At 47.9% G+C, this 27,335-nt stretch overlaps 1 protein-coding gene across 1 annotated transcript; it reads right to left on the bottom strand.

The window, feature by feature from the left end:
• Nucleotides 1-369: 369 nt before the first annotated feature.
• LOC116732564 (kinesin-like protein KIF1C) lies at nt 370-27,335 on the bottom strand. The gene is made up of 28 exons (XM_032582833.1): nt 26,744-27,335; nt 14,695-14,822; nt 12,554-12,630; nt 12,372-12,450; nt 12,182-12,282; nt 12,015-12,080; nt 11,761-11,939; nt 10,882-10,993; nt 10,681-10,758; nt 10,541-10,606; nt 10,383-10,461; nt 9,999-10,077; nt 9,776-9,924; nt 9,102-9,212; nt 8,887-9,029; nt 8,732-8,811; nt 8,456-8,531; nt 7,282-7,361; nt 7,113-7,207; nt 6,155-6,238; nt 5,440-5,620; nt 5,280-5,352; nt 5,102-5,200; nt 4,561-4,722; nt 4,204-4,479; nt 4,037-4,126; nt 3,497-3,722; nt 370-3,010 (listed from the first exon to the last, which is right to left on the bottom strand). The coding sequence occupies exons 2-28, from the start codon at nt 14,798-14,800 to the stop codon at nt 2,235-2,237; spliced, it is 3,723 nt and encodes a 1,240-aa protein (XP_032438724.1). The 5' UTR covers nt 14,801-14,822; nt 26,744-27,335; the 3' UTR covers nt 370-2,234.

Here is a 27,335-nt window from a genome sequence, read left to right as displayed (position 1 = left end):
TGAAAATGACTGCTCTCCAATTATGGCAGTAAAATTCCCCCGTACAGATATGGAGGATCAGAGCGGCTCTTAGAAACTGGATCCTTTCATCTACATGTTTGTGTAAGATAATAATTATTAGTAATAACTTTTATTTAGGCAGCTTGTTCCACTGAGATGAGAGAAGCTTTTAACTACAGAACAGTTAACACATTATTATTATTATTATTATTATTATTATTATTATATAAACATATAGATGCAATGAAAGCCAATAAAACCATCGAACTTCTGTAACTTGATGGTCTTAAATATATTCAATATTTCCCGATAAATGTCGGTTATTATGATGTTTCACTTTAGTTGTTTTGAATCAATCTTCTATATCTAACGGTGAAATATAACAAGTTTATTTTCTCATCTTCAGTAACAAACATTTTCCATATTAATGTTGCAGAAACATGTCAGCAGTGAAATAAAACTTTTATGAATGACAGTAAACATCCATCATTCATGCTGCAGGTATTCATTGAGTAATAATGGAGCAGGTAGAAAGCAGCCAGCAGGGGGCGCTGCAGCAACAAAAAGACATTTAGATCTGATGAACTAACGGATCCATTTCTGATCCTGGTTTCCTGAATCCTGTTTCTGTGAAACAGCTTGGAGTTCATCTCACCTGATGCTTCCAGGGAAAAAGAAAACTATTTATATTCAACCTGAGAGCTCAGTGACTAAACGTAAAGATGGCAGCTGATGGATATTTAATGAAGCCCCGTTTTGACCCCTGTCAGCCACCGTAGCGCTGGAAGAACGACACAGCAGCAGCTTTGATTCCTGACAGTTTATTGCCATCATGTCTGCAGGTCGAGCCTGAGATTCGTTCCTGATACAACAAAACCCGACAGACAGGAAACACCGAGCGGCTCTGGGCCCCCCCCTCTGTGATGTCACAGCTTCAGAGGCTGTGATTGGTGCAGAGGAATGGGTGGGCGGGGCCGGCGGTGAATGTTCTGGAATCAGGGTCAAAACAAACCCAGAGAAAAAAGAAATAAAAACTAAACGTCAAATAAAAAGATGAGTCTAAATTAATCTGGAAACTCACACACCTCCATCACACACACACACACTCACACACACTCACACGCACACACACACACACGCACACACACACACACAGAGCAGAAGATACACGGCGGAGCTCCTGTAGCAGCATCCCAACAACCAAACATTAGTCATGACACTTTATAATATTCATAACCATGACAGATTATGACATCATCACCGAATATGTGGGCGGGGCTAAAATACACAGCAAAAAAAAGCAAATAACTACACAAAATAAAACAGCCAATCAGAGGTGCTCCTCTCCCAGAATGCTTTGCTGCGTCTGGATTTAACCTCCACTATCTAACACACATTCATCAAACCTGCACTGCCTTCTGTATCTCACTACATCTCCCAGAATCCCCTCCTGCTAACCCTACATGACCTTCCTCCCATCCTGAGACTTTATTCTCTCATTTCCTATGATTGCCTGCGACATTGAACGCACCGTCAGCACATTTCATTCCTTTTAAAATTCATCTCCATTAAAAAACAAATAAAAACAGAAAGATAAACTTCAGATATACACACAGCTCAGTAACACAACGTGCTCTTCTCCTAAAACAAACTCTTCCTGCTCACGTCCTGCAGGGGGCGCCACAGAGCAGCTTTCTTTGGTTTGTAGCTGTTGGCTATGCAGCGTTCAGGTGAAATGGGAAAAATCAAAGACTGCTCCATAAATGAGATGCTAGCTCATCATGTAGCATCAGAAACGCCGTCAGGAGGACTGAACATTTTGAACTGCATGATGGGAAAAAGCTCCAGTTAGCTCAGCTCTAACTACTGAACCGTCTACCGGACCAGAACCAGAACTTGATCAGACTAAACCAGCGGTTAAGAGACATGGATCCTGTTGCCTAGGCGACAGCAGAGGTTAAGATAAAACCCGACGTGCGACGGTTAAAACCCAAACAGCAGGACAGACGTGACCTCAACGCTTTGTTTCATAAAGGTGCTGAAACACACACACACACACACACACACACACACCCATTCATACACACACACACACACACACATATACCCATTCATACACACACACACACACACACACGCACACATACCCATTCATACACACACACACACACACACACGCTCGGTCTGTTCTCTACAGCATGAGGATCCGCAGCCAATCAGAGGCCTGCGCGGGGTCACATGACGTTCTCCTTGTTCTTCAGGTTCGGGGCGCTGAACTGCCGCCTCATCCTGGGCGGCGTGCTGAAGCCCCACCCGGCGGGCGGAGGCCCCGCCCCCAGCAGCATGTCGGGGGGGAGGGGCAGGGGGCCGGAGCGCGGCAGGCTGTGGTAGTTGGGCTGAGGCTGGAATGGTGCATTCTGGGAGTTGTAGTAGGGGTGTGGGTGGAACTGATGGTGCTGCCGCTGGTTGTAGTAGAAGCCTCCCTCTCTGTCCCCGCTGCCGCCCCGGGCCCCCGGCCGGCCCCCGCGCTCCCCGCCGGGCGACGGCGCCCTGCGCTGCCGCGGTCGCCCCTGGTGACCGCCGGGCCCCCCGCCCTGCTCGTCGCCGTGGGCGGAGCCGTCCAGGGAGCCGCGGCGTTGGCGCCGCTGGTAGTTCTGGTTGTTTCCCGGCTGGTTGTGGTGGAAGCCGCCCTGGTTGCCTTGGTTACGCTGTTGCCAGGCGCGGTGAGGGCTGGGCGTGCGCATGCGTGGGGGGGGCATAGGGAAGGGGAGGGGGAGGAGGGGGGGCGGCGTGGGGGAACCCCCGCCGTTCTCCTGGCCCCCCCCACCGTCTTCCTCTGCCCCCCCGCCCTCGCCGCCCAGACCCAGAGCCTGCAGCGCCTCGCTGGCCGGTCCCCATGACAACCGGTGGGCCGGGTTGCTCTTAAAGGGGAACTTCAGTTTGCACTCCTGGGGGGGGATGAAGCGGCCGGTACCGGGAAGATGGACGGGGACGGTGGGGGTCAGCTGACCTGCAGAGGGCGGAGACACAGAGAGTGACCTCAGCATGACCTCACTGTGACCTCACTGTGACCTCAGCCAGAAATCTGAAAAGTGTGGCGTTAATTTCTCTCCAGTTGGAAACTTTTGCCCGTTCCTTCGTTCTGAAATAGTTGAACCTTATATTCAGAGGAGAGCAGCTGTTATTAAAGATTCTAAACTAGACTTAGGTCTGGACTTTGACTAGGCCAGTCTGAGCTGAGCGCAGTTGTTTTCAGAATAAAATGTTGATGACTCTCCTTCCTCTCAGTTCTGCTCTGTTTCACACTTGAAGGTTTTTGTCTTCAGTAAATCTGTGAATCATTTGGCGCTGCTTCCCATCCAAAGCCAAGCTAGCTCGTCCAATGCTAACACATGTCTGCTAATGGCCAGGAGAAGAAGAAGGCAGTCCAGTGGTGACTAGCCTACAAAGCTAACGCTAGTTAGCCCATCCAATCCAAACCCGCTCCCTCACCAACCTGGGTTTTGGTTCTGTCCTCTCAGTTTCTTGGTGATGTTCTGCTTCTGCAGGTTCTGGATGCGCTGCTGTTCCTGCTTCAGCCAGCGGAGGCGCCCTCTCCTGAACGCCGGGTCCTCGTCCATGAGGCGTTGAACTCTGACCTCCGGTGGGTCGTTGGGGTCGTCGAAGCCTCCTCCTCCGTCCCTCTGCGCGGACTCCTCTCCTTCTCCGTTCATGTCGTCGTCCTGGAAACGAGTCAGACTGGTGAGAGTTGGGCCGGGACGCCAACAGACACCTGAGATCAGGGGTTTCCTACTCCGATCCTCAAGGGCTCACAGGTGTCCTGAGACTCTCTGTGCTTCACCTGTTAGCATCGATATGGTAGCGCTGCTACCGGCTCCAGGAGCAGAGCTCTGTAGAGCTGCACTGCTGCTCTGTTAGCTGGTTAGCCAGTTAGCTGGTTAGCCGTTAGCCATTAGCCAGTTAGCTCCAGAGTGGAGGAGAAGCGACGCATGTGAAGGTCGGAGTGGCCCTGGAGCATCGCAGTGTGGGAACTCACCTGGACAGGTATGACGCTCTCCATCTTGATCATCCTGTCTCTCAGGGCTTTGATCTCCTCGTCCTTCATGTTGTTCTGCAGCTTCACCTCCTGCAGGAGACACAGACGCTCCTCCGTCAGCTCCTCCTCCCCAGCAGGAGGCCGAGGAGGCGGCGGGGAACACCTACCTCCAGGATGTCCGTCAGCTTGTCGATGTGAGCCTTCAGGTCGTACACCTTTCCCTTCTGCCCTCCCTCGCTGGTCTCTCCGCCGCCGCCCTCCTCGGTGGGGGGGCTCCGCTCCTCTCCGATGCCCACCGTGTCGCAGACGTCCTGGGCCACGGCCTTCCAGCTCTCCTTCTCGTTGGAGTCCTTCTTGGCGTACATTCGGCAGAGCTCCTTCATCTTGACGATGGACAGCGCCTCGATCTCCTGACGCGAGTGGCGGAAGTCTCCCAGAGCCACCTGCGGGGGGCGCCACACACAGACAGGCCGTGATCCAGGTGAAACGTGTTGGTAGAGGACAGAGTGTGGTCTGTCGCAGACCTCGTAGCAGATCTCCTTGACGGCCTGCATCCTCAGGTCCTCCATGGTGACCCGCTTGGGGTCTTTGCTGATCCGCCTCCTCTGGGGGATCTGGTAGACCCGGAGGGGCTCGCGCCGCTTCCCGCTGCTGGGCAGGCCACAGCGCTTCACGATGGTCTGCACCTGGACACGACCACACGACGGCCGGTTAGGGCCCGACATGATTCACCTGGACACACAGTCTCTGTTCGGATTCACACACATTTCAACTTTCCTGCCTAAACTCAGCAACAAACTCCTAACCAACCAATCAGGCGTCACTTCACACACAGATCTGTCAAAACCATTCATCACTCGTCAGTTCAGATGAAGCTGGTCAGGCTTTAACCCGATCAGATCACAGACACATTGGTTTCACTTGGTTCTTCTGCCAACCGGATGGACCCAGAACCGGATCGCTGACGCTGCTTTATTCAGACGTGGTTCTGAATAAAGCAGAGCAGCGTCTGACTGGGTCACTGATGATGCGGTGGCGCAGCTGAACCCGGATGTTTGCTCCCACCTTGTTGGCAGGAAGTTTCTCCCTCAGGGAGGAGATCAGCCTCCAGCTCTCCTCACAGGACCGTTTGTCGGAGTCGTCTCCGCTGTCGCTGTCTGCGTACTGAACCAGAACCACAGGGTTAACCGCCGGACCGGACCAGACCAGCTGTTGGCTAGCAGGTAAGCTGATATGGACCCACCAGTCTGTGCTGCTCCAGCAGCAGGTCGGCCTCCTCCTTCTCCTTCCGGTACTGGGTCTCCACGTCCTGCAGCCTGCAGCACACCAGGCATCAGCTCTATCATCTCTCTCTCCGTTTAGATCGTTCCTTCCTCCTCCTTTACCTCAGGCTCTCCTCCTACCTCTTCTCCATCTCCAGCTTGATGTCGATGCCTTGCTTCTCCAGCAGCTCCTTCTGAGCGTAGTTCCAGTCCTCCGGCTCCCCCTGCTGCTCGGCCGTGACGCTGCGTTCCCTCTCCAGCCTCGCCTGCTCCGGGTGGTTGAACCTGAACACGTGGTTCTTCCCCATCACGATGCGGTTACCTAGCAACGCAGACACACAGGAAGCGAGCAGGAACAGGTGGAGCGCGTTACTGTTTGATCAAACTGATAGTTATGATGAAATGTTAAGACTGATTAATGATTGGCCGGCACCGGTTACTGGATCGCCTTCTTCCTCTGCTGCCATTAGCACAGATGGGCTAAAGGTAGCCTAGCATTAGGCTAAAGGTAGACTAGCGTTAGGCTAAAGCTAGTCTAGCATTAGGCTAAAGGTAGCCTAGCGTAGGCTTGGATGAGCGAGTGAATGGTGCATGTGAATGGGTGAATAACTGTAGTGTGAGGCAGATTCTGGTCCTCTGGTCATTTATTATTAGGACAAGCTAGCAGCTAGCTAGCATCAGTCAGTAGCCTTCCTGTCAGTTTGGGGTGTCGGCCTATCATTAATCATTAATCAGATCAATATCTGGATCAGGAGGATGTAATCTTGATAAGGACGTGGCTTCATGAGCTTCATGGTTTTAGTTTAGAGGCAGTAAAATCACAGCCTGGCTGGTAAATCATGGCTGAAGCTCTGACCTTGCTTCAGGACGACCGCCTCGCTGATCTGCTTCCCGTTCACGTACGTCTCAGCTCCCACTAACGGCTCCAGAGTGACCACCACTGCAGAGAGGAGGAGAAGAAGAAGAAGAGCTTTCACAGCAGAGAAACGTCTGCAGGGTTCATGTGTTCATCACAACGCTTCAGATCTGGTGAGAGGAAACTGTTCTGAACGTTTCATCCCATCAGATCTGAACGCCAACAATGAGGAGGTTTTCTAACACGATAATCTGCAAACATTTCAGCAAAACTCTGAACTAACAATAATAACAACAATAATAATATTAATAATAATCTAAGAGAGTCTGGAGAGATTCTGACTGAAACACCAGATGAGGAAAACCTTCTGAGTTTCTCCTCATCTGCAGTTTAGCCGATCGGTTTGGATGCTGCAGCAGCAGGGAGGAAGAGGAGGGAGGGGTGAAGGGGTCAGAGGTCACATGATCATAAAGAGACGATACCTGACAGACTTCCTGGCAGCTTTTACAGAGAGAGAAGAAGAGAGAGTCAGTGAACAGAGCCGGCAGCGGCAGCCTGATTCAGACCCAACAGAACCAAATCCAGTTTAATCAGCTGATTACTGGGAGGCGGAGCTTAGCGGCCATGATGGAGGCGGAGCTTAGCGGCCATGATGGAGGCTCAGCTGCACCGTCCTCTGAATCACTTACTGCCTACTAGAACATCTATGAACCTAGAATAACATCAGGAAGGGAAAGAAACTCTGAGGTCCATGAAGGATTCAGATAAACACTGAGAACGTTTGACCAGCAGAGGGCGCTCTGACACAGAAAGACCTGTTGGTACTGATCAGGGAAACCGGCCAATCAGGATCCGGTTTGAGACAAACACACAGACAGACAACAAGACACTGAGACAAAAGGTCAGAAAGACAGACAGACATTCAGAGAGTCAGACAGACGGACAGACGGTATCTGACCTTCTCCCTGGTCGTTGGTCTCACTGACAAACACACAGTGGATTTCTTTAATAAACTGTCCAGACAGCTTGATGTCCACGTCCTGCTGTCCAACCCTGAGACACAGAGACAACAGTGAGAACCAAGATGTCCTCTGAGACGTCCTGACCCCGATTGACCTCCATCTGACCTGGTGAATCCTTCCTTGATGTAGTAGAGCAGACACTCGGACATGAGCGGGTCTTCGTTCAGGTTCACCAGGTGAGGCGTCTGGAGCAGGAAGAAACAGAAATAAAATATAAAACAGAAATAAAACATAAAACAGAAATAAAACAGAAAACAGAAATAAAACAAAAAATAAAATAAAACAGAAATAAAACAAAAAATAAAATAAAACAGAAATAAAACAAAAAATAAAATAAAACAAAAACTAAAACAGAAACAACTGAACGGTTAACCAGTGACCTCTGACCTGGCGTCAGCCTGGCAGCCATTATTAACGTCACATGGCTGCTTTGGCCCAGACAGGAAGCAGAAACTAAACTCAGCTGACTCCATTTAGACACAACAGAACCCGACTGTTTGGGTCGTTCATGCATTCTGGAGCAGGATTTCATGTTACAGAACCTAAACAGAATCCAAACAGAACCTTAACAGAACCTTAACTGAAACTAAACAGAACCCAAACAGAACCTTAACAGAACCTTAACTGAAACTAAACAGAACCCAAACAGAACCTTAACTGAAACTAAACAGAACCCAAACAGAACCTTAACTGAAACTAAACTGAACCTAAACAGAACCCAAACAGAACCGCTCTCCCGTGGTTCTGTAAGGCCCGACAGTCCGGTCGACCTGGTTTATCTGGGGTCCAGTATTGTAACTTTCCTCTTTCTGAGGAGCTGAACTGTTTTCCAGAACCTTCAACCCAATAAAGATTCTTTAAAAACCATCAGGACAGGAAATGGAACTACTGCAAGAACAGACTTCAAAATAAGAGCATGAATATAAACGTCTAACTACTTTTACCAGTAAATAACTAAAAAACAAACAACAAGCAGATTAAAGCTTTAGGTTTTATATCTGGACCAAACATATTTACGTTACGCTAAGAGCGCTAAAGGTTTCAAAGTTAGCTAGGCGCTAAAGCAGAGTTAGCTCCTCTGTTAGCGCGTCACTGAAGGAAACACGCAGCAGAATGTTCTGGTCCAAACTGGAGGTTCTGGTGTTTTCCACAGGGATCCCAGTATGACCTGAATGTTACCAGTAACACCCAGTAAAACAAACAGGATGATGAAATCCAGCACAGCTCCTGGAACAACAGCATGAATTATGAATGAATGAATGTTAGAGGGTGAACTCACTCCTTTAGGGGAGAAAACTCCCAGAGTTCCTCCATCCTCCTTTATGGACACGCCCATCTCCGCCAGCAGCGACTCCCTGACAGAAACACAGAGATGAGAGGGTGAACCGGGGTGACAGGGTGAATCGGGGTGACAGGGTGAACCGGGACGACAGGGTGAACCGGGATGACAGGGTGAACCGTGGTGACAGGGTGAACCGGGATAAACCAGGGTGACAGGGTGAACCGGGGTGACAGGGTGAACCGTGGTGACAGGGTGAACCGTGGCGGCCGGTACCTCTCCAGGCGGATGGACTCGGTCTTCCTCAGCTTCTCCTCCCACGTCTCGTTCAGCTCTGCGATGATTTTCTCCGTTTCCTGAACAGAACCCAGAACCCGTCAGCGATCCGCTGATCCCTCGGCTCCAGATTAAATAATCTGGTTCCGTCCCACCATCAGCCTCTCGGCCGCTTCCTCCTTGCTGATGGTTTCCGTAGCGACCGCCTCCTCTGCGTCCTGCCCGTTCTGGGTGGGGTGGGCGGAGTCAGCAGGTGTGTCTCCTGCAGGTGGAGCTTCAGCTTCAGCCAAAGGAAAATCTGGATCCAACATGAAGTCAAGATTAATTCAGAAACTTCCTATGATGAAGATGAAGCAGTGAGAGGAGGGACCTGCGGGGGCGGAGTCTGCCACAGCTGCGATCCCATTGGCTGTCGGGGTCAGCGGCGGCGGGGGGGCGGGGGCAGCAGGTGCTGCCGCCGCCAGGCTGATGTTGTTGTTGACTGTAGGAGAGAACAGGGGTCAGGTTTCACCGCTAACAGGCGGGAATGTCAGCTAACAACACACACACACACACACACACCCACACACACACACACACACACACACACACACAGCTGCTGTCTGAAAATAACTGCTGCTCTCACTAACAAACACAATCAGCTGCACAACATCTAGAATATTCCATAAATCCATCCAGCAGATCCAGGTGTTACTGACTGAGCCGGATTTAAAGGGACAGTCTGAACCCTATTGATTGATTGATTGATCGATTTGTTATTGATACTGTAGATGATCAGTCATGGCCGGATGCCATTAAATTACCAGATCAAACCAGATGATGGATGGATGATAACCAACTTCCAGAAAACTGAGAAACACCTGAAACACTGAGCTGCTTTAAATAAAGGCTGAAACTTTCCTGGTTTAACAAAATGTCTGCTGATGTGGAGGCTGATGATGTTTTCATGTTGTCATGTGGTGCCAGTCTGCTCTAGTCCAGTCCAGCTCGGTCCGGTCTGGTCCAGTCCAGTTGGGTCCAGTCCGGTCCGGTCCGGTTCGGTACCGGTGTTCTGCAGCAGCTCCTGCAGGCCCTGGGAGAACAGCAGGTTCCTCAGCCGGTCCACTTCGGCCTTCAGCTCCCGGATCAGCTTGGCGTTGGGATCCTCGTTGATGATGGCGTTGCAGCGGATCTGCTTGGCCCGGTCGGCGTACCTGGAAGCACACGGACGGGCCTGAGCGGGACGGACCGGACCGGACCGGGTCGGGGTAATAGAGCGGGTTCTGACCTCAGGGTGCTCAGCGTTTCCTCATAGTTGATGTCAGCAGGACTTAAAGCAGCGATCATGGCCGTCCGGGAGTTTCCTCCTGAGAAACAGGAGAAACTTTTATAATCATGAAACCGTCGCTGGACTTCGTCACACCGAACGGATCGACTGGACAGAACTCTGCAGGAAACCCAAAAGCTCTTTCACAGTAAAAGCCTCCAGTTTACTGATGTTAATAAATCTGTTATTGATGTTTATTATCAGTTATTCATTAGTTTCATGAATATAAACAGGATTAATGTGATTCTGTCTGAATGTCTCTGCCACTGTTTCTGATGTAAATCAAATTATTTGACTATAAATAATTAATTAGGGTTATCATCCGTGATGACCTTTGACCCTCACCCAGATTCTCCTTCAGCAGCCAGGTGAGAACAGAGTCTCTGTAGGGGATAAAGTCACTTTTCCTCTTCTTGTTGCTTTGCTGCAGACAAACAGGAAGCCGTCAGTTTCCCTTTAAAACCTTAAACTGGTTTATTTAACTGGTTTAAACATTAAGTTACCATTTCTGCCAGCGCTGATATCACTTTCCCCAACGTGGTCAGAGATTTGTTGATGTTTGCTCCTTCCTGTGTGAAAACCACAGCAAACATGAGCGATGGGATAAAAACAGACCAGCCGTGGCCCTTCAGTGACCTCTGACCTTTAGCCGGGTGCCCTTTGCCCCTGAGGAGTCTGCGCGCTCGCTGCCAGCCAGGTCCACCAGGCTGATCTTGCTCACCTGCAGAGACAGAAGGCGGTGAAGTGGAGAGGCTGAGCGACCGCACCGGACCGGACCGGACCGGACAGAACGGACCGGACTGGACCGGACCGGACCGGACCGGACCGGACCGAGTGCACCGACCTTCTCCGTGTCCAGGCTGGTCATCTGGTCTCTGCGCCTCTGGGTGAAGACGATGGTGAAGACGGCGTGCGACCTGGACGACGTCTCGTTCATGTTGGTGGCAGCAACCGTCCTGCCATCAGAAATCAATACATTACCAATAATCAGAAATCAATACATTACCCATAATCAATCAGGTGGTTTAGAGACGATCAGAGAGGGAAAATCATCATCTGCTGATTTCTGTCTCTGCATTTCAGGCTCCAGACAGTCATGGAAAAACTCATTTAATACTTAAAGGATAAATTCAGTAGAAAAGATCCCAGCTGGTGACCAGTGTTCCCAGTGTTCCCAGTGTTCCCAGTAGACATCCCAGATCAGAGCCTGAAGCTCAGAGAAATGACCAGAAACCAAACGGACTCTGGTTTTAGACTCTACAGGTTTTAGTCAGCAGGTCAAAGGTCACAGCAGGACAGTTCTAATGAGTGAAAATACCCAGAATGCACAGCAGCTCTTCATAGCGGCTGTGAGGCACAGCGATGTGATCCAAACTCATCGATACTTTTCTACTCTACAAGGACTGGAAGGAGCAAAATCCAGGTGCGTCAATGGTCTAGTCAAAGTCCAGATTGAATTAGCATTAGCATTCATTAAATACTATGCTGTTATAGCGCTTTAGAACTAGCTTCTGCTAAATAGCATGTTGGTGTAGCAGAGCGTTAGCATAGCTAATGTCTGCGTTCAGGGCAGCTAAAGCTTCAGCTAGCTCCCACTGGTTTAGTTTGGTTTTCTATCGTCCTGTTGGACGTCCCAGAGCCAGACGCCGTCTGACTGAACTCCAGCCCGGTTCCAGCCGGGTCCAGAAGGTCCTGGACTGAACAGGGTCCCGCTCAGACTGACCGGGCTTTGTTGCCTTCGTCCATCAGCTCCCGGATGTCGGTGAATCCGGTCACGGCCAGTTTGGACAGGTCCTCCACGTACGGGCCCAGGATGGGATGCTCCCGGACTCGAAGGGATCCCTGTGACGTCGGGTTGAGCAGATCCCGGACCCGCTCACAGTAGATCTCCATGTAGGACACCTGCAGGCGGAGCAAGGCGTGGACCGGTCAGAGTCCGTTCAGGGTGAGCGGGAAGGAGACGGAGACGGCGCTTACCTCCGCTGAGTAGGTCAGGTCTGGGTCCGTGTTCTGACCCGTCCGCTGGAACAGGTCCTCACACAGCTGAGGACAGAGACACATCCGGGCTCAGACAGAGTGGACCCATCCGGGCTCAGACAGAGTGGACCCATCCGGGTTCTAGGACAAGTGAAGAGGACACCAACCTGGGGGATGATCCCCTCCTGCCCCGGCTCCTGCCGTCCCATCATGGTGTAGCTTTTTCCTGCTCCAGTCTGACCGTAAGCAAATATGCACACATTGTATCCTGGAAGACACCAGAACCGGATCAGAACCTCTCGACCCGACCCGACAGAACCCGCTGGAGGAGCATCAGCTGACATCAGAGGCTCTCACCTTCGAAGGCGTGCAGCAGCATCTCCTCACCAATGTCCTTGTAAACCTGCTTCTGAGACGCAAAGTTTTCATCTTCAGGCTGCAGGAACACAAACACAGCCTGCTGTTGCTGCTGCGCTGCCAGGGCTCAGGGCGTGTGTGTGTGTGTGTGTGTGTGTGTGTGTGTGTGTGTGTGCTGTTACCGTAGTGTGTGACCAGTAGGAGTAGTCGAATGTGAAGGTCTTGGCTCCATCTTTGGGCTGTTTGGGGTTAGAGATGCCTGGAAGCAGAAAACACATAAAGAAGGGGTCAGAGACTGTCCAGGTGTTTCAGGATGAGGACATCCGTCTGGTCTAGAGTTAGCCAGGGTTAGCTAGAGTTAGCCAGTTAGCCAGGGTTAGCCAGGGTTAGCTAGAGTTAGCTAGAGTTAGTCAGAGTTAGCCAGAGTTAGCTAGAGTTAGCCAGAGTTAGCCAGAGTTAGTTAGAGTTAGCCAGGGTTAGCTAGAGTTAGCTAGAGTTAGTCAGAGTTAGCCAGAGTTAGCTAGAGTTAGCCAGGGTTAGCCAGAGTTAGCTAGAGTTAGCCAGGGTTAGCTAGAGTTAGTCAGAGTTAGCCAGAGTTAGCCAGGGTTAGCCAGAGTTAGCCAGAGTTAGTTAGAGTTAGCCAGGGTTAGCTAGAGTTAGTCAGAGTTAGCCAGCGTTAGCTAGAGTTAGCCAGGGTTAGCCAGAGTTAGCCAGAGTTAGTTAGAGTTAGCCAGGGTTAGCCAGAGTTAGTTAGAGTTAGCCAGGGTTAGCTAGAGTTAGTCAGGGTTAGCCAGAGTTAGCTAGAGTTAGTCAGAGTTAGCCAGAGTTAGCTAGAGTTAGCCAGGGTTAGCCAGAGTTAGCCAGAGTTAGTTAGAGTTAGCCAGAGTTAGCCAGGGTTAGCCAGAGTTAGCCAGAGCGTCACACCCTACAGCTGCTGACCTGCAGGTGGAGCGGGCAGTGACTGGCCCAGCATTCCCAGAACAGATGAGCAGCTCCGCGTGTGGGTGGGTGTGTGTGTAGGTGGGTGTGTGTGTGTGTGTGTGTTGGAAGCTAAAAACAACCTGCTGCAGCGTCGTCTATTAATATCCTGTGAGAGCGTCAGTTTATTAGCAGCAGCAGGTCAGGAGGTCACATGACGACCTGAGTCTGCTAGGGTCTGTTTTAACATGCTAGCATTCCTCATTGGAATCAATGGGAAACGTTAGCATGCAGCTAACTGAGTCAGTCTTCACTCTTCATCATGATTCAGGTAAAATAACCTAATAATCAATAGTTTTCAGCTTTATTAGAGATGTAACAGGTATATTAAACCCTGCCAGGGCTCATGAGGTACAGCAGAGGAGTTAGTGAGATTTCTGATTAAATATTAATTTTGTATTAGTATTTCTTTACAATTGAAAGTTTTGTCTTTTAACATGAATACAATGTAACAAATGAATAAAATGAAACATAAAAATGTTTTTTCAGAGTAAAAATCTGTTAAAAGTTTGCATTTTATGCAGAATAATTTGCAGCAGTGGCTTTATTAGAATATAATATTCAAACTTATATTTAAAACAACATGAAACAAAGAAGCTGAATATAATCTGTATGAATAGTAATGAGGCATGTTTCATGTAGTTTATAGTCACACCACACTTTTCAGATTTCTATGAGTAAAAAACATATTTCATGTTTTATTTCCTTCTGCCTCAGAACAACAGCTTCATACTAAAATATAAAGAAATATTTACAGAAAGTTATAAACAACGATGTAAAAGATGCAAACACATTTTAAACGATACTTTAATTTAGAGTCTCTACTGATCAATAATTATATTAATTATTAATGTTTTACGGTTTCAGGCTGGAAGCTCAGATTGTCTCTGGATCCAAACTGGTTTTAACTGAAACCCAGTTCATCTCCAGAAAGAGCAACTGGGAACTGTGGAGCCTAATAAGGACAGGAACCAGAGTGAGTGTGTTACAGTGTGTGTTGGTGTGTGTGTGTTACAGGGTGTGTGTGTGTGTGTGTCTTACAGTGTGTGTGTTAAAGGGTGTGTGTGTGTGTTACAGTGTGTGTGGGTGTGTGTGCGTGTGTGTCTGTGTGTTACAGGGTGTGTGTTACAGTGTGTGTGTGTGTTGGGGTGTGTGTGTGTGTGTTACAGTGTGTGTTACAGTGTGTGTTGGTGTGTGTGTGGTACAGTGTGTGTGTGTGTGTTGGCGTGTGTGTTACAGTGTGTGTTGGTGTGTGTGTGTGTCTTACAGTGGGTGTGTGTTTCGGTGTGTGTGTGTGTGTGTTGGTGTGTGTGGGTGTGTGTGTGTGTGTGTGTGTGTGTCTTACAGGTGCTGTTCCCCTGCATCTGGATCACACTCCTGGCGTTGCGTCCCAGCTCTCGGGAGTTGAACGGCCGGACTCGCACCGCCACCTTCACCGAGGCGCCCGCCATGGTTTAGCTCCGCCCACTCCTCCTGCAGACAGCCAATCAGAGAGTCAGCAGCTTGTTCTGACCTTTGACCTGCTTTCTTCTTCTCTCCTCTGTAATCCCTGGCTGTTTCCAGCCCTCCTTCTCTCCTCCTTCTTCTCTCCTCCTATTTTTCCAGGCTGAACTTTTCCTCCTCCCACATTCTTTCCTTCCCTTTTTCTCTTTTCTTTACCTCTTTCATTCATTTTCTCCTCCCTCGTCTTGTTTTCCTTCTTTCTAAACTAAGCTGTTATATTTCCATCTCTCTCTTTTCTGTTCAGACTTTGATTCTTTCATCCTTGTTCCTCTTTTTACTCAGTTTTTTCCTCTCTAGTTTTTCTTCTCTTTTCCTGTCAGATCCTCTCTCTCTCTCTCTCTATCTCTCTCTGTCTCTCTCTCTCTCTCCTCTCCCCCTCTCTCTCTCTCTCTCTCTCTCTCTCTCTCCCTCTCCCCTCTCTCTCTCCCCCTCTCTCTCTCTTGCTCTCTCTCTCTCTCCCTCTCCCCTCTCTCTCTCTCCCCCTCTCTCTCTCTCTCTCTCTCTCCTCTCTCTCTCTCTCTCTCCCTCTCTCTCTCTCTCCCCCTCTCTCTCTCTCTCTCTCTCTCCTGAACTCCTCCATGTTTCCATTTCTTCTTTCTTTACATCCTGCTCTCTGTTACGTCGCCGTGGAAACCGCCTGGTCTCCTTTCACCTCTGTTTTCTGTCTCTGGTGTCTCTGTCCACATCGGGACGTTGATACTCAGCTGATGATATTGAGCTGATATTGATTATTGATCGGCTCTGGAGGAACATCTGACCTCCTCACCTTTAAACTGCTTCTGATTGATCTGATGTGAATAAATCTGAGCGTTACTTTGACCTGTGCTGAGATCCTCTAAACAGAAGATGTCTCACTCCTCCACTCCTCTTTGAACTTAAGGATTATTGTTTTTGAGTTTTGAATACTTTGAACAAGTTAAAGAAAATAAAATTAATTACTGCAGTTATAAATGGAGTCCTGTCCCTTTAAATTGCCGTTTTTACAGATGTTGGATGTTTCAGAAGGCGAACTTGGATTTTTTTTTATAGCTTTTTGATTGTGGTTTGATCTTTGTTAATTAAATATCTCCTGTTTTTAACCAGTTCTGTTTCTGTTAGAAAAGCACCAGTATTCACTGGTTTCCAGTCTGACCAGCCTGATGACCTCTGACCTGCAAACTCTCATTGATGGTTTTCAAGCTGGGGTTTGTTGCTGTTCATTCAGGCTGTGAGAGAGGGTAACCCTAACCCTAACGTTTGATAACAGGAAGTCACTCTGTCGGAGCGTTCAGCCCGTCAGTCATGGAAAACTCAGGATTTAGAAATGTTTCCACCTTTCAGGAAATCTGAGTTACGGGATTCATGTACCGTTGCTTTATTAATGCTAGTCATGCTAATCGCTAACATACATGGGAAATGTTGGAAAGTTTTTGTAAAACTGTTTTACAGGAAATAAATAAGCTATGATTCCATCCAGATGTCAGGCTAATTTTAAAATGTGGATCAGTGTGATTTTGCCAGATGTTGTCATCACCCACGGCTGGAACAAACAGGAAGTAAAGGTTGTAAACTGACATGGAGCAGAGAGCCCTCCCCTCCAGTTTGGTTCCTCTGGTAAGGCACAGACCAGTGGATGGGAACGTTCGCTACGTCACAAATTATTCACCAAACGTTTCCCGTCTACTTCTTCAACGCTTTAACTCTAAATTCACCTCAGAGTAAAAACTTAGTTACAGAATTGATCAAATCTTTTCAAATGTTCCCATCAACCATTTCTAATTCATTACTTCAAAATGAGCATAAAAATGATGGAAATAATTTAATGAGATGTCAGCTCTGTATGAATAATCAGACTTTAATTTTGTCTCTTCCTGTAGCCGCAGATTAAAGGTGTTAGTTTCTGTTCCCTTTAAACCTTTTCCCACTTTTCTCTCTTTCTATTTGTCTCCATTACATCTGAAGGCTTTTCTAATAAAGTTTTATATATTGATCAAGTGGAGCCTCATGGTGAAGCTGCAATGCTTCACTTATGAAAGTAAATCTGTTGGTTTCACTTTGACACTCAGACAATTCTGATCTCCAAACTGCCAAACACAAAATGTTAAACACAAAAAGTAAATATTGATAATTACTAATAATTATTCATTAATCAAACAAAATATTGCTTATTCAGCAGAAACAAAGTAACTTGTACCAGAAAACATGGAGCGGAGCAGAAGACACGGAGCGGAGCAGAAAACATGGAGCGGAGAAGGAAACACGGAGCGGAGCAGAAAACACGGAGCGGAGCAGAAAACACGGAGCGGAGCAGAAAACACGGAGCAGAGCAGCCAGTGTGTCTGAGTTCATCACCATGGTAACAAAGGGTCCATATAAAGTGATTGTCTCTGATTACAGCTGCAGTGAGAGAGGAGAGAAACTCACCCAGCATGCAAACGCATCCAAATGAAGCAGCTGGTCGGCAATGATGGAGCAACCAGCAACCAGCAGCAGCAACTAGCAGAAACCAGCAACCAGCAGCAGCAGGTGGGTGGTCTCTAATCATCAGTTTCTCTGACCAACACTTCAGCCGTCTGATGGTGAGCAGAAGCAGAGTTGCTGCTGGTTGCTGCTGATAGTTGCTGGTTGCTGCTGCAGTCAGATCTCTCTAATCTGGAAGATCTACATTCTTGGGGGAAATTTAATTTCTTCTGCTTTTGATTTCATTTCCACGGAAAACAGACGTGTTGCTATGGTTATATAGTCAGTCTGCACAGGGAGCGGGTTTCTCTGGAAGAGACCTGAGCACACACACACCCAACCCCACACACACACCCAGATACACACACACACACACACATGCCCCCCGCACACACACACTCGGATGTTTCAATCAGCACCAAGCCTGTCACAATAAATAATAAACTGCACAATAAATTAAAACAAACTCAATAATTCCCATTTGCATGATTTATTATTTTTCTCTTTCCACCGTTTTCAGTTTGGTGTTTTGGTCTCAACTTGCCATTTCTTTATGAAGGATAATTTTTTTACAGACTTTATGATTCATTTTATTTGTTGTTTCCTTTTTTTGATTTTATATATTTAAAATGTCTTCCATTTCCAGTATTAATTGTTCTTTAGAATTTAACGTTTATTGACATTTGATAAGGTGTTATTGTATTATTTATGACATTATTACTATATTACATAAAAATGGTGTCAAAACAACTATATTATTGTTTATCATAATAATTTCTGGGACGATTTATCGTCCAGCAACATTTATTATCATGACCTGACAGCAGCTGGAAGTTTGATCCGTCAGAAAATACTGAACTGATCCAAACATGAGATCCAGCATGGAGGACAGAGATCAGCCAGTGGAACTGAATGTGTTAATGTCCAACCAGGTAGGTCATTCAGAGCGACTCAGGGAACATACAGAAGCGACAACGCACAGGTCAGGGGAGGTAGGAAAACATTACAGAGCGCCGAGCGCACAGAGGTCGGGAAACATTACGAGCGACACAGAGGTCCCAGAGCGTCCGGGGGAAACATTACAGAGCGACACCAAGGTCGGGGGAACATAAGAGCGCCGCAGGGTCGGGGAAATTACAGAGCGACACGCAGGGGTCGGGGGAAACATTACAGAGCGAACACGCAGAGCGTCAGGGGTCGGGGGAAACATTCACACGAGGCAGCACGCACAGGTCGGGGGAAACATTACACGCGAGCGACACGCACAGAGGTCGGGGGAAACATTACAGAGCGACACGCAGCAGAGGTCGGGGGAAACATTACATAGCGACACGCAGAGGTCGGGGGAAACATTACAGAGCGACACGAGGGTCAGAGGTCCGAGCGGAGGGTCGGGGGAAACATTACAGAGCGAACACGGCAGAGGTCGGTACGAGCGACACAGGTTACAGAGCGACACGCAGAGGTCGGGGGAAACATTACAGAGCGACACGCAGAGGTCGGGGGAAACATTACAGAGCGACACGCAGAGGTCGGGGGAAACATTGACAGTGAGGGACAGCAGGATCGGCTCCACGTCGGTTCTGGTTCTGATGCATCTGTCCACAATAGCAATAATTGTGTTTTTAAAATTCAACAATTTCTGAAGACATTTTAAAATTATTAGCATCTTATAAGTTTATAAGTTTGAAGATATTTATCTTTTTGTTCCTGATTACTTGCTCTAATACTTTTATTCACACTTTAATGATTTATTAACAGTTTGAGTTTTTGTTATTACATCGTATAAACTGTCATTTTTATCAGCAAAGTGAGTAAAGCACTTTGCTTTACTTCATATTTATTCTATATGAAGTGGACTTCATATAGAATAACTAAATAAAACACACTACTAAAAGAAACTGTTGCTGTTTGTTGTATATATTTTATTACTACAGATGAATCTGTTGCATTTGGACCAGAACTGTAAACATTCGGGTCCAGTCAGATAATCCTCTGATTAATGGTTAAATCACGCAGATAAACTGTCAGATCAATAATCCTCCACAGTAAAGAATCATTATCAATAATCACAAACACACAGCGTCAGGTTGGTTAATTAATGCCTGAAATATCGGCTGTCTGTTTTTATCTTCACTTTGAGTTGAAATCAGTTTGATCTGAAGCAGTGAGGCAACAACAGACGTCTGGAGGAGAGTGAACGTTTCAGCAGGACATTTATCTCTGTTGCACCCGATGTTGGCGCTGCGCTTTGGAAACCAGAGCAGAGAGCCGATCTGGGATCAGATTCCCGGAACGCCGGAGCAAAATTCCCTCCTGGAGACGTTTCTGCTGACACAGCGCTAATGGTGCTAGCAGCGCTAACTGCGCTAATGTTGCTAGCAGCTCTAACTGCGCTAATGTTGCTAGCAGCGCTAACGCTCCGTCCACAGAGCGTGTTTGCTCTGTCAACACGGCAACAGCAGGAACACACAGACAAGATGGTGGAAGCAGATACCGGCCTCATTGTGAGTGTGTGTTTAGGTGAGCGAGCAGACCCAGCGCTGACTTCATCCCCCAGGCATCCCAACACACACACACACACACACCCCTACGCAAACACACACACAAACCGCTGCAGCTCCCAGCAGCTGAACTGGTCGGCCCAGTTCAACCACTGCAATCATCAGCTGTTCAGACTGGAGACAACAGCTTCTAGGGAAACGTTCCAGTCGTTCTCCTCGTTGTTGTGGCGGCTCAGAGATGTAAGACGGCGGCCAATCACATTCCTGCATGCAGCCAGGAATTACACCAGACCCTAACACAGCAGGAATTACACCAGACCCTAACACAGCAGGAATTACACCAGACCCTAACACAGCAGGAATTACACCAGACCCTAACACAGCAGGAATTACACCAGACCCTAATACAGCAGGAATTACACCAGACTCTAATACAGCAGGAATTACACCAGACCCTAATACAGCAGGAATTACACCAGACCCAACCACAGCAGGAATTAGTCAGTTTCTCCAACCTGAACCCATCAGCTGAGCTGCAGCCTGTAGTTTTTTCCTCGGTGTCTGAGCTAAATGATCTGCTGCTTTTTTCTCAGCAGTTTTTACTGGAACTAAAGAGGAGCTGCAGGTTTTCTCTGACCGTTGAGACGTGTTTCCCTGAGGGAAATCAGTTTTCTCCACTATAACGTTTCTTTATCTCGTCTGAATCCTCCTGAGCAGCAGATCAGAGATCAGAGCTGCTTTGATTCGCTCTGCTTTATGCTGCCGCCACATGACCTGCAGCTGATCTGAAGGTTTATGGCTCCATGATGAGCTGATTAGATCTGAACGTGAGCCGAACTCGTCCCACTGTCTGATCCAGGTGAACAACCAGCAGCTTCTCAGGGTTCAGATGTTCCAGTGATTCTCACTGCTCTGCCCGTTTCACGTGTTTCCTGCTTTAATACGCCTGACTCAGCAGTTCACTAACCACTAGTTTACTGAAATCACCTGAAGGAAACACCTGGAGCCTGCAGGGCAGTGAGCCTGAGGACCAGGGCTGATCTACAGGACGCAGCAACCAGGTTAGCATTTAGCATGCTAACACAGGCCTGCTGACTGTTGCTGCAAACTTTACAGACTGGAGATTAAATCCCTGATTTTAGACTAGAAGTCAATGTTGGGCAGCGCTAGTTAAAAAGCTAACTGCGCTAACCCTAAAGCGCTAATCAAGCATCCCAGTTCTGGTAGAGCTCAATGTCAGTGAGAAACTTAGCATAAGCTAAAGCTAAAGGCTATATTACCATGGTATTTAGCATAAGCTAAAGCTAAAGGCTATATTACCATGGTATTTAGCAGCAGGCTTTAGGCTCCAGGTGTCTGAGAAAGTGTGGAGCTGAGGTGGAGGTCAGGGTGGAGCTGAGATGGAGGTCAGGGTGGAGGTCAGGGTGGAGCTGAGATGGAGGTCAGGGTGGAGCTGAGATGGAGGTCAGGGTGGAGCTGAGGTGGAGGTCAGGGTGGAGCTGAGGTGGAGGTCAGGGTGGAGCTGAGGTGGAGGTCAGGGTGGAGCTGAGATGGAGGTCAGGGTGGAGCTGATGTGGAGGTCAGGGTGGAGCTGAGATGGAGGTCAGGGTGGAGCTGATGTGGAGGTCAGGGTGGAGCTCTGGTCGTCTGCAGTGAGGTCAGCGTCTCTCCGCTCTGACTTGGTGAAAACAGCCAGAGGGAAAAGTTCTGGGATCCGGTCCGTCTGCATTCTGACCCGTGGGCCCAGATACAGATCAGGACCAAGGAGGAACGAGTTTGGACCGGTACCCAGAGACCCGGTCTGAGGTGAGCAGAACCAGCGCCAGACTAAAGGACACTGAAAGTTTGTTCCTCTTTAGCGCGACTGCAGCTGATTCTTGATCTTCTTTATCTTATAAAATGTTTTTGTTTGTTTTGGTGATTTTTCTGTCGTTTTGCTGAATCGTCTGCAGGAACCAAACGGAGGATTTTATCCTGCAAGGCATCAACTGGAGAATCATTATTATTTATTAGAACTCCAGTAATTCAGATTTTACTGTAACTCAGAGATTACAGGGTTTTATTTTTCTCCTGTTCTTTCACGTCTACACAAAATATCTGTGACCCAGATTAGTCAAAACAAGGAATATTAGGGAAAAGTAAAATAATAATAATGCAAATTAGGGAATAACTGCCCAGATTAAAGAACATCCTAATCCATAAATGTTAAAGTTTCATTTTTATTGACACCATTTGGTTTCGTTGTTTGGTCTTTATAATAAATATGTTAATGATGTTTTATATGTTTATTTTACTATTAGCTAATTATCTAACTGACTGTATTATAGATGATTATCTGTTTGTTAATCTCTAATTTTGGTTTTTATGCATTAATTAGTGAAAATCAGATATAATCCAGCAGGAGTTATTTGACGTCATAATTAGTAATTTTTCTGTCCTGGTAGCTGGTCCAAACTGGATCAGAACCAAAACAAGGTTTTGAGGTGATGATGAACAGCTGGATTAAATTATAATCTGATCAGATTTATGTTCATTAATCTGACATCAGATTCAGATATGAACAAGTTCTGGTTCTGGTTCTGATCGGTTCTTGTTCTAACAGAACCGGCTGGTTCTCATGCTCAGGCTTCTGCAGGAATGTGATAATGAACGGTCTTCATGCCTCACACACACACACACACACACACACACACACACACACACACACACACACACTCTGCTAAAGATAGATGCCGCGCTGCAACGCCCAGACTGCTGCTGCGTGTAGCTACCCAGTCCCAGTCTGCAGCTCCCAGTCCGCTGGTCCCAGTCCCAGTCCGGTGGTCCCAGTCCCAGTCCACTGGTCCCAGTCTGCAGCTCCGTGTCTCTGCTTACAGGACACCGTGTTGCCTTCGTGTGCAGTAGGAAACAGCAGCGTTATTTTCAGCTGCAGGCCAAATGTTCAGCTAATTTGCTGACGATCCCAGAGAACGTCTGGACGTTCTGCAGCGAAGACAATCAAACTGAAACTGGTTTCAACAAACTGGTTTCAATAAACTGGTTTCAATAAACTGGTTTCAACCAGCACCTGTTCATTGAGGCTGCAGGAGAGCGAGAGAGAGCAGGACGTTCCAGCAGAGAACAGGAAGGCTGGACAAGCCTCTGCTTGATGTTCTGATGATGGCAGCTGGAAGTCCAGTGCTAAGCTAAGGCTCCAGGTCAGCGGTGTCCAAAGTGCGGCTCGGGGTCCATTTGTGGCCCTCTGAAGGATTTTGTGGTACAAAAAATGTATTATTTCTCCATTTGTCTACAACCACAAAATCTACAGACTTTTACTCAAAAGCAAACCCAAAATGTCCTAAAAATAAAACTATGTTTTGTGTTTACAGTCATATTCAATAAATTAGAATAAACGTTTCAGCGATTCTGGTTCGTCTAGAATCAGACGCTAACATCAGAACTCTGGGTTTAAATCTGTCTGATTGGTCAATCTCTGGCTGCAGGAACGTCAGCAGGTCTGAAATAAGCTGATGATGCCTGTCGTTCCTTGATGATCCCTGTTGTTCCCTGATGATCCCTGTCGTTCCCTGATGTTCCCTGATGTTCCCTGTCGTTCCCTGATGTTCCCTGACAGAACGAACCTTTTCCCGCTAATGAAGGCTGAATGCTAACCTGTAGCGATCCAGACGCTACACGCCTCCAGCGGCCCGTTTTGACACCAGATCAGAGAACCGCTGTGGGAACGTCCCCCCTCAGAGTGTGAAGCACTTCCTGAACATGTGCAGAACGCTCCAGGATTTATTCTTCACTTGGCAGACAAACGTAAAAACATGGCGGACAACGACATGAGCTGCTTAGCCTGTTCGGTTTCACACGTCTGATGTGGAATATCCATCTGCTACAGGAACACTTTGTTAATCGGTTACTGATTTATAAATGAGCTGGAAGCTAAAGGTCAAAACTGCAGGCATGTTCCACCTCATGCTACAATAACAGCGCCGTCTGGTGGCCTGGCATGGAAACTGCAGCAGATTCCAGGTGAAAACGTGAAACTTTTACTAATAAACATCAGAAAATAACCACAGCAGCCTGCTGTCCTCTGGAAGCAGCAAGAGGAGACCAGTTCACCGTACTGGTCCCAGCTACGACTGGTCCCCAGTTCACCGTACTGGTCCCAGCTCTGACTGGTCCCAGTTCTGACTGGTCCTCCCTCTCAGTCAGGTCTGGTCAGAGGTGTTGAGCTGTTGCCTGATAACACTGGAGCAGAATCCAAACAACATGCAGCTATAAATACACACACACACACACACACACACACACACACACACACACACACACACACACACACACACACACACCCCGACAGCTGAGATGCCAGCTAACTTTAGAGACGCTCCGAGTCTCAGAGTCCCGGTCCGGACCTGGAGGGACTCGGAGTCTCACCAGCTGCTCAGGTGAACAGCAGACGGTACCGGCTGTGATCGGACCAGCAACCAGAACCGGATCAGGAATCAGGATTAAACCTGTTGCTCTGATCCAGAGTGATCCGGGTGCAGCCACAGTGACTCCACCTGATCCTGCAGGTGTGGAAACTCCACCTGAGTGGAAACGTCCCAGTGGGACAGGAGGGTGGGGCAGAAAGGAGAGAGGGGCAGAAACCAGGTCAGGGCAGAAACCAGGGAGGGGCAGTTCTCACATTCTGAGTTTCTTTCTCATGATGATGGAACAGAGAAAGAGGAAAGAACTGCTGGTTCTGCTGAGGGTTTCCAGATTCACCTGGTTCTCTGCAGCAGGAGGTGGAGGAACGCAGAGAACCTCAGAACGTCAGAGAACCTCAGAACGTCAGAGAACCTCAGAACGCAGAGAACCTCAGAACGTCAGAGAACCTCAGAACGTCAGAGAACCTCAGAACGTCAGAGAACCGGTGAAACCTCAGAACGCAGAGAACCTCAGAACGTCAGAGAACCGGTGAAACCTCAGAACGCAGAGAACCTCAGAACGTCAGAGAACCGGTGAAACCTCAGAACGCAGAGAACCTCAGAACGTCAGAGAACCGGTGAAACCTCAGAACCTCAGTAAACCTCAGGAATGAGGCGGGAAGCAGCAGATGGATCAGGAAGCTCATTATTGCTAAGTGGAAGCAGCTGACTGCAGAGTTCACTCTGAAAAACTCCATCTGAAGAGAAATCTGCAGACTGGATGTGAAGTGAATTATTCTGCAGGAAGATGACATCACTGATGACATCACTGACGACATCACAGCGTAGAGAAACAAGCTGTTCTTAAACTCAGGCTGGATGTGATTTTATTAACATTCCAGCTGCTGGAGCTCAGAGTTTTTCACAGATTATTCATTAGATTATTTTTCATGATTTCAGAGCAGAACCGGGTCAGCGCTCCGGGTTCTGATCAGGTTCTGATCGCTGGATAAACTGGATTAAATACAAAAGTTTTACTTTCTCACATTATTTACACTAAAGTTTTAAACTAAAACGTCTAAAATGATCAAATGACTAAAAACAGAAAAATATTAATTTTCCTGCTGCAGCAGAAAAACATATTAATGATTAAATAGACATTAATACACGACCACTGGATCTGATTGATTATTAGGATTTTAACATGCTCCTAAAGAAAAATAACAACTACAGTGGAAATATTTCCTATCTGTATCCGCCTGGTTTCAGCCAGCTGACCGGCAGTGCTCAGCAGCAGCAGATTAAACCTCAACCTGTTTTTAAACTTCCTGACAGGAAGTAACAACCAACGTTTTTCATCACTGAACTGATATAAAGTTGATAAATATTTAATATTTTATTGATTTTTTCCTTCTTTATTTAAAAAGCTGAGTCTGGTTATCTGAGCTGATCAGGCTTATCAGAAATATGTCAATATTCTGATAACAGTGATTGATGTCGTCATGGCGATGAAGACGTCTCGTCAATAAATTCTGCTTTTATTTTCCTTTTCCAAGAATCCCATGAAATATGATTTCAAATGTTAATAAAGTCCAGAAAGTTTGGAAATCTGATTTCTGGAGAAAAATGTTTCCAGAAAGGAGTTAAAAAAAAAACAAAACTAAAGAAATCAAACTTTAAATCAGGCGATTTGGTGAATCTAAGATCTGTTATTTACATTATTAGGATTTTTAGGTCCTTTAATTAATAAAAAAGTGAAAAATCCAGAAAAACAAACATTTTTCCAGAATCAGTTTCTGTTTTTCATACAATATAAAAACATCCATCAGAGAACAGAGACAGTGAACTGTCAGTCAGCCAAACAAGGAGAACCGGGACAGAACCGGGACAGAACCCAGAGAACCGGGACAGAACCGGGACAGAACCCAGAGAACCGGGACAGAACCCAGAGAACCGGGACAGAACCGGGACAGAACCCAGAGAACCGGGACAGAACCGGGACAGAACCCAGAGAACCGGGACAGAACCCAGAGAACCGGGACAGAAACCAGAAAACCGGGACAGAAACCAGAAAACCGGGACAGAACCCAGAGAACAGGGACAGAAACCAGAAAACTGGGACAGAACCCAGAGAACCGGGACAGAACCCAGAGAACAGGGACAGAACCCAGAGAACAGGGACAGAAACCAGAGAACCGGGACAGAACCCAGAGAACATTCAGACTGACTGGACCCACACATCGGATCAGAACCGGTTCATCTCCCGTCCTCTGTCTACTTGACATCAAACTTTTATTTATGAGAAAATAATAAAAATGTTGGCAGGATTTTGATTTTTGTGTCTAATAAAGAAAATAAATATAAATAAATATAAATAAATATAAATAATAACTGGATGATTTTATTTTCTGAATGTTTTCACTGTTTACAGAAATAATTATTCATATCTAATTATGGAAACTGACTTTACTAAACCTCTGATTATTAATCCTGAAGGTATTACTTCTAACTTGTTCCGGTTCGATTGGACCCGGACCGGAGCTTGCCTCACCTGTACCGGAGGAAACCCGCAGTGCCGTGGGTCGGTTCACTCGGTCCACATGATGTCCTCCAGCAACAAAACAAGTAAACAAACAATCCTGGTTCTGGTTCCGATTGGGTTCGGGCCTGTCGGTACCGGGGCAGCCGGGCGGTGCAGCGGGGGTCCGGCTCAGAATAAAACTTTATTCCCACTCCGACCGGATCTAACGGAGGATCCGGGCCGACTTTTCCCGGGTGACGTCACTGCCCGGTTCTGGAGGCCGTCAGAGGGACCGGAAGCCGGAGGGCCGGGCTGAGGGAAAGTTAGGCCCGGACCTGGAGCCAGGCAGGCCGGGCGGCGAATCACGGCGGGTCCCGGGACAGAAGCGGCTGGAAGTCGGTGATCCGTCAGCGGGTCCGGCCGGGGTCCGCGGGTCCGGTCCGGTCCGACCGGGAGGGGGACTAGTCAAGGAGAACCGGGCCCGAACGGAGGAGAAGGAGAAGCAGAGAGGGGAGAGAGGCTGGGAGGCTGAGAGGCTGAGAGGCTGGCCGGTGGCCTGGCCGCGCGGCGGTGAGTGCGTGAGGAGAGCGCGGGCGCGTCCCCGTGGAGCGGAGAGCCGGGC

This window comes from Xiphophorus hellerii, chromosome 14, assembly GCF_003331165.1.
Source record: "Xiphophorus hellerii strain 12219 chromosome 14, Xiphophorus_hellerii-4.1, whole genome shotgun sequence".
Lineage (NCBI taxonomy): Eukaryota > Metazoa > Chordata > Actinopteri > Cyprinodontiformes > Poeciliidae > Xiphophorus > Xiphophorus hellerii.
Note: the sequence above shows the minus strand (reverse complement) of the source record. Positions and strands in the feature narration are given on the sequence as shown.

Coding starts and splice junctions, on each gene's coding strand:
- LOC116732564 (XM_032582833.1), bottom strand. CDS start 14,800: ATGGCGGGCGCCTCGGTGAAGGTGGCGGTGCGAGTCCGGCCGTTCAAC. Junction 10,994..11,760: donor GACGAAGGCAACAAAGCCCG/GTCAGTCTGAGC, acceptor TTCTGATGGCAG/GACGGTTGCTGCCACCAACA. Junction 4,723..5,101: donor AGAAACTTCCTGCCAACAAG/GTGGGAGCAAAC, acceptor GGTCGTGTCCAG/GTGCAGACCATCGTGAAGCG.